At 43.9% G+C, this 6,597-nt stretch overlaps 2 protein-coding genes across 2 annotated transcripts in view; one reads left to right on the top strand and one right to left on the bottom strand.

The window, feature by feature from the left end:
• The window catches only part of LOC138010042 (uncharacterized), an 8,848-nt gene extending 3,193 nt beyond the window's left edge, over positions 1-5,655 (bottom strand). Inside the window, exons 1-5 of the mRNA XM_068857008.1 lie at positions 5,416-5,655; positions 5,050-5,278; positions 3,847-4,391; positions 2,092-2,805; positions 519-1,452 (exon numbers count right to left, since the gene is read on the bottom strand). Coding sequence (XP_068713109.1) covers positions 519-1,452; positions 2,092-2,805; positions 3,847-4,391; positions 5,050-5,278; positions 5,416-5,655 — 2,662 coding nt within the window. The remainder of the gene's footprint in view (positions 1-518; positions 1,453-2,091; positions 2,806-3,846; positions 4,392-5,049; positions 5,279-5,415) is intronic.
• Positions 1-6,597, top strand: part of LOC138011547 (sentrin-specific protease 8-like) — a 53,999-nt gene that overhangs the window by 17,108 nt on the left and 30,294 nt on the right. The window lies entirely within an intron of this gene.

The raw sequence follows: 6,597 nt of genomic DNA on the forward strand, positions 1-6,597 counted from the left end.
GCGCAACGGTTAATCGACGATTTCAGGGGACGTCAACGCCATTAAATAGAATTAAAACCCCGGAAGTTTTGAAGAGAACAGCGGAGCGCGTTTCTGTCTTGAATGCACCGAACGTTTTCGGGTCTTCTTGGGTTCCCTAATTCGCTCTTTATCTGAAAATCGAAAATGTGTCCTGACTTGAAACCACGCAAAAACCTTCGCGTTTGAAAACGCGTTTAAAGGCCAGCATTAATTCCAGAATTTTGTGGATTGCAGTTTAACTGACAAATGTAGTTTCACTTCCAAAAGGTTTTAACAGAGTGTGACATTGACGGACGCTTCTATAACAACGTAAGTGGAAGTCATTCTCAGAGTGAAGGTGGTTTCTCTCTTTTCGTCATAGCTAGGGTCTTTTCGTCATTGCTAGGGTGGATCATCGGTAAAATTCGTTTGCTGGGTTAAACGTCAGGCGTGCAAGCTCCTTTTTCCTTACGAGAGAGATAAACAAAGAAAACGAACTGATTTTTGTTGGAAAATACCTTCAAATAACATATGTTTAGCCTCCTTCACAAAACACATTGACATAACTGCTGCCTTATTGCGCAATGCCTGCGTTGCCATGGCATTTAGCGCCCGCTCAACAGCCGCCACAGCAGACTCCGTACCAATTGCTTGCAGAACGAGGCCAAATCCTGATCCAGGAAGACTTGGGCGAATTGTTACCCTAGCACCAGTTTTCTTGGAGAGCTCAAAAGCGTTGTGCCTTTCTGAGCCGGCCATCGTGTAAGACAGCGCCTCTGACAGGAAAATGACACGGTCAATCTCAGAAGCGCTAATTGTCAGAAGCACTTCAGCATCTCCATAAAGTGCCAAAAGATGAAAAGCTCTTTGCATGTGTTCCTTTAGCAAGCGCAGGTGTTCTGGGTCTAGCAGTTCGGCTAGTTTGCGCACGCCCAGGAGATAGGCGAAGGTTTCTGGCATTTCCATGTCAAGCGTTGCGTTATAGTCCTGGAAGAGGGTCAGCAGAATCTCGCCGATTTGCTGATCGCCGAGAGTTATCGGGGCAGTCTTGTCCTTCTCAAATAATTTCTTTGACGGTAACGCTGCTAGAACTTCTTGCCACTGTCGAACAAAAATGCCGTCCTTTACCTTTCCCGCAATTGAAATCTCATAGCATTGGTTCCAGACTTGCTCCAAGTCGAAATTCTTGATGACACCTTTTGCAACGCAGAATATCAACATTAAGAACACCAAGACCGTTGACTTGATTCCTGCATCCACACCGTGTCCTGCGAGACCTGTCACGTGACCCCAGTTTACAAGGAGACGGAGAAGTGGCAAGAGACCTGGGTAGAACTTGATGTAATTGGACAATACAATGGATTTGAGAAGACCGTCCCACGATGCCGTAAGATCAGCTTTGACATTGGCCAAGATACCTGCTCGTTTAGCTGGGTTGCTTCCAGTGATCACCTGGAACGAGATCAGTGACAATGGAATTAACTTAACCGCGGAATCGAACGCAGATGGCGATCACACATTCGCACCAACAGCACGTAAGACCTCGTTGTTCACTTTACCATAATCCTGGAATTTGTGTGTAAATGGCGTTTAAATCACCTTAAGTAAATGGACAACTGACGTCAGAAAATTTACGGTGGAAATATTTGTTCATTAATGCAAAAGCATTATCCTTTTTCACCTTGATCTAATTTCTTATCAAGCCTGCTAAACTTCAACTAAGTTTTGTCTTAAAATGAAGCTAGTTGGTATCATTAGCACAAAGTCGAAAGAATAATTTAGAGGATGCGATTTCTGCGGACGGTTGTTTTTTTCACTCGGCCATTTGGATTCCTTAAATTAGTTTTTTTTTTGTAAGTTTAAGACACAGTACTTGTCTGGGAAAGAAGATTTACACGGTACGATTTTTGTCAGTCCCATGCGACAAGCTTACGACAGGCCTACGACACGTTTACGATTGTCGTGTGCGTCAGAAAAAAAAATCATGTTTTGAAACACTGCGACAGTCGTAAGTCATGTTGTAGGCCTGTCGTAAGCTTGTCGCATGCGCCAAAAAATCGTACCGTGTAAATTGGCCCTTAAAACACTCACCGGTATCCTGGCAGACTCCACGATCCGCGCATGCTTAAACATTTTTCTCATTAAGGGAAGAAACTTCTTCAATACAGCAATCTGCTCATCTCGCTCCAGTTCTCTACGGTTAGCAATGACCATGCGGTAAAGAATACAGAGGTCAAGGTCGGAATCTGGCCGGAACAAAAATGAGGCTGATGAACCAAACATGCCAAGCGCTTCTCCAGGCATAGCTTCCCATATTGAGTATTTCATTTGTAGTCTTCCTTCAAATCCACGTAACAGCACATCTCGTTCCTGTTCAAAGACGTTAAAAACGCTTTCACTTATCGAAGTGACTACACTCTGTGATTCTTGCTCCTGTGAGGTATAGTTTAGTCTGATTGTAAGCATGACGTCATCCACCAGCCATGGAAAGCTCAAAAACTGCGTTTGAGGGTGGTCCTCTTGGTTTTTTTCTGTCACGTTGTTGATGTTTCTGTAACTATATGCAACGTAATACCATGCCGAAGCCTTCTGTTGCATTTTTTTGGAGACTTCATCGTCGGAGAAATCACCAAATTCCTCGAAGAACTTCTCTCGAAAGTTTTCGCGTAGCTTGGTTAGAATTCTGCGAATGATTTCAGCTATCTCTACTTTTTCTCTTCCAAGGCGAGAATGAAGCTTTACAAAACAACCCGAGACGAGTTCGCCTTCAGTTTCAATACCATACAGATTCATTAACGTCTGAAGCTGAGAAGAAGAAATAAGCAATACACTGAGGTGATCCTAACATTGGATGTACACCATTAAGATGACATTTGTTTTGCGGGCACTTTCCTTTGGAACTGATTGAGTTAACCTCTCTCGCAAACGCCCCCAGACCAGGAAAAGAAAAATCAAGGGAACATTCTAGCTCGGAGGAGAAATGGAGTGGGAGTCAAGGCAAACTGGGAGCATTGCTGTGGGGAAAGAAGATAGAACGTCCGCCGTTCTTGCAAACCCGGCAAATAGGAATAAACAAGATGAAAGGAACCTATTTGTCCCAACGAGTTAAATGAGGAGAGTAGTCGGACTGAAATGTTGCATTTCATTTCATAAAATTGTTGTTCCCTTATCACATGCTCTCGTCAAGCCCACGTGACACTCTTTGGCTTTAAAATTTCGCGGACGCATGATGGCTTGGGTCGGTTTTGTTAACCGTAATGTACTGTTGCGTTAATAATGTAGAACTTATTAACTTTCAAACTGAGATTTTCGTTGAATGGAAAGCGCCCTCGACACTCTACTTTTCGAACTGGTTGGCGAAACCGAAAAAGGCAGTTTAATCGTTGGCGTTTTAACTGAAATGAAGGTGCGATTCGGCAGAGTTGTGAAAAACGGCGGTATTACTGACGATTAAATCGTTTAGTTCTTTCCGTTTGGCTTGTGTATAAATCTATGCCAGGTGATCGTGACGGATAAGTCGCAATTATTTTGTGGTATTGGCAATTATGGTTTTCAATTGCGTGTCGAAAGTAATTAGCGAATTGCTTTGGTTTTGCATTACTTCACTCAGTGATTGGTTCAAAGTTCTTGCGCCATTTTTTCATCCAATCAGAACTGAAACCAAAACCAATAGTGGCTTGCGTGCACATTTTCCCGCGCTTTGTCTCGGCTGCGTGTAATTACTTCGAGTTTTGATTGGTTTACTGGATTGTCTCTGTCCTTTTTGATTGGCCAAAGTAATTACTTTGGTTTTGGTTTTACGACACTCGATTGAAACTCGCTCAAACATAAGCATTCTTTATATACCTGACTGGAATACTCCTCATAAGCTTCCCTCGCCTCCTGTTGGTACCCCTGAAAGCCTGGAACCAGTAATCCCGCTTCAATGTGCGGGTTCTTAAGCGGGATGTCCCTCGCAATACTTTCTTTAAACGCTCTGCACTCTCGGTACAACTTTCCAAGGACTTTGTCCGATGGATAGCTTGGTTTGTCGGATTTCATCATGAAATCAGGAAAAACTGTAACCTTGGCTTCTTTCGGCATTTCAGGCCAGTCGCCCGTCTTCGGGGCGTCGACAGCTCTAGAGTGCCGATCCGCTAAGTCAAGACAAAGTGACGATTCCACTCCTCCCTCCTGACAGTCGGCTTGAGCTTTATGCGCATTATCAATCACGCCAAGCTGGTCATACCGGATATATTCTGCAACAAACTCGGTCATGTGTTGGACTGTGATTGGTTCCCTCAACTCCTTTTTGGGAGGCGCTTCGTAATTCATTGGCGGATATAACTTTCTCTTGGGGAGAAGGTCCTTCATCCAGCAAACAAAGTACATATCGCCATCGAGGTCACCGCCTAAAAACAGAAAAAGAAACTTAGTGTAGTTAAAATAATTCTAAGTCATAACTCCTCTCGTTTTGAAACTGTTGGTAAACAAAGTGCGCCGCACTTACGTCAATGGCAACAAACGAGAAAACACGTCCTTTCTATTATTTCACTGCGCATGACTTAACAACTCAACGCTTATCACGACTACACTAATGCTTTTGCACTTTGTTCCCACAACCCATTACGCTCTCCGCACTGGTAATTCTTGGTTTGCATCCACGTAATGAGACAACCATGTTGATGTACTAAACAATAGAAAATGGCCTCACAAGTTTTGCATGATAATAGCATCAAATTCCCAAACGACATTTTTACTGCATTGTTCTCCACACCAACATGGCTGCCATGACGTCAGATGCAAAATATCATCAATTTAACAAATTGATGTCAGGTTTTCATGCGTCTGTCCTGTTACTGATCATGAATTTTGTCATAACATTGTCAAAGTAGCTTTGGATCTACGAGGCGATAGCCGAGTGGCTCGTCCGCAGACTACTTTGACAATGTTATAACGAAATTCAATCAGCCAATGAGCGCGTGAGAATTTTGCAGTCATTGTAAAAAACGGTTTTCGACACTTTGGAAGAGTTTTCTGCCAATTGCGACTAACGGAGTATTTTTGTACCTGCCATCTCACTGGGATGTGGCCGAGGTCCATGATGCGGGAACACAACACAGTCAACCAAATGATCGAGCTGAGGCACAGATACAGCGGTCAGCTGTCTTACATCTCCCGGGTGTAGACAGGGATTTCTCGTCACCACCACCGGTCCTGTCAGGATCTGAATTGAGCTTTTGCTGAATTCCATGTAACGATCGGGGTCGTTCGAGGTCATAGAATATTGCACAAACACCTGTGAAGGGTTTTAAATTCAGCATTTAAAACATGCAATGAAATGGAGAAGATAAAGTCGAACGAGAACCATCTACTTAGTAGGTTTCTTGATTTATGAAGCGACTGAGTTTCGATTAATTGTTCTGGAACTCTCACCTGGCCTGGTTCTAAAGTTCCCGTTTCATCCATGACACCAATCATAAGGCGTGCTTCTGCTGTCGGCAGGAGAATACGGGCTCTGCTGAGTAGATTCTGCATACGCTCCTTGTACAATGCAACGAGTAAAGACTTGAAAAATGGTTCGGTGGTCAGCTGTAACCCCGCCTCTGACAGACGCTTATAAGCAATGCCTGTTTTTGCTCCTGACGCCAAACTGCAGAGTACCCAGTCGTTCATTGACCAGCATTCCTGTTGAAGAAGAGCAAAACAGATATCATTCAAGAGCAGATTTTATTGAGTTGCCGCCGAAGTAAGGGAATTACTTTCTCCATCGGGAGAATCAACCATACAGCAAATCATAACCAACGTTAATCGGTCAACCGCTGACTGACTTATTGGCTCAGTTGGTTGAGCATCGGACTACTGTGCGAGAACCGGAGGTCGTGAGTTCAACGTGAGTTTCACGTTGCCATGTTACCTCTCATAGCGTAGCTCCTACTCTACTATAAAAACTACACACAACCCCTAATTCCTCGATTCGCTCTGACGAAGGGCTAACGCTCGAAACGTCAGCTCTCTTAATCCCTGTACGGTGGTCAATTTACATATCAACTCCGTTGATAAAACCAAATTTTTGTGTACTACTTCCCCACCGACGGACCACCACAGTTTTTTTAGAAACTACTCCCTCTATCCCTTTGACATCTGGTTAGACTCTCTAGTCTTCTCGGATAAGGACGATAAACCGTAGGCCCCGTCTCACAACCGTTCAATGTTCATAATCCTTTGGGACATAAAGGAAGCCACGCACTATTCACAAAGAGTAGGGCATGGAGTTCCTGGTGTTGTGGTCTGTCCTGTGTGGTATAGCTATCTAGTTGACCTCCTTGTATAGTGCATTCTGATTTAGGAATAATCCGATTATAGCACTTCTTGGTTTTCACACGACGTCACGTCCGCCATGATGGAGTCCCCAAAGATTGAAACGGCGTCCACGATGGAGTCCCGATCCAATCCTTCGCGAATTGAACTCTATTGTTATGCAAACTTTCTTTGTTTTCGTGAAAAACATCGCTGTTGATTACGCGAGTGAACCTAAGAATAAAGCTAAACGCGGAACGGAAAGCGCGCACTGACGGGGAAGTCACAATTCAATTTGCTCATGCCTCTGATCGGGTT

This window comes from Montipora foliosa, chromosome 7, assembly GCF_036669935.1.
Source record: "Montipora foliosa isolate CH-2021 chromosome 7, ASM3666993v2, whole genome shotgun sequence".
NCBI classification, from domain to species: Eukaryota; Metazoa; Cnidaria; class Anthozoa; order Scleractinia; family Acroporidae; genus Montipora; species Montipora foliosa.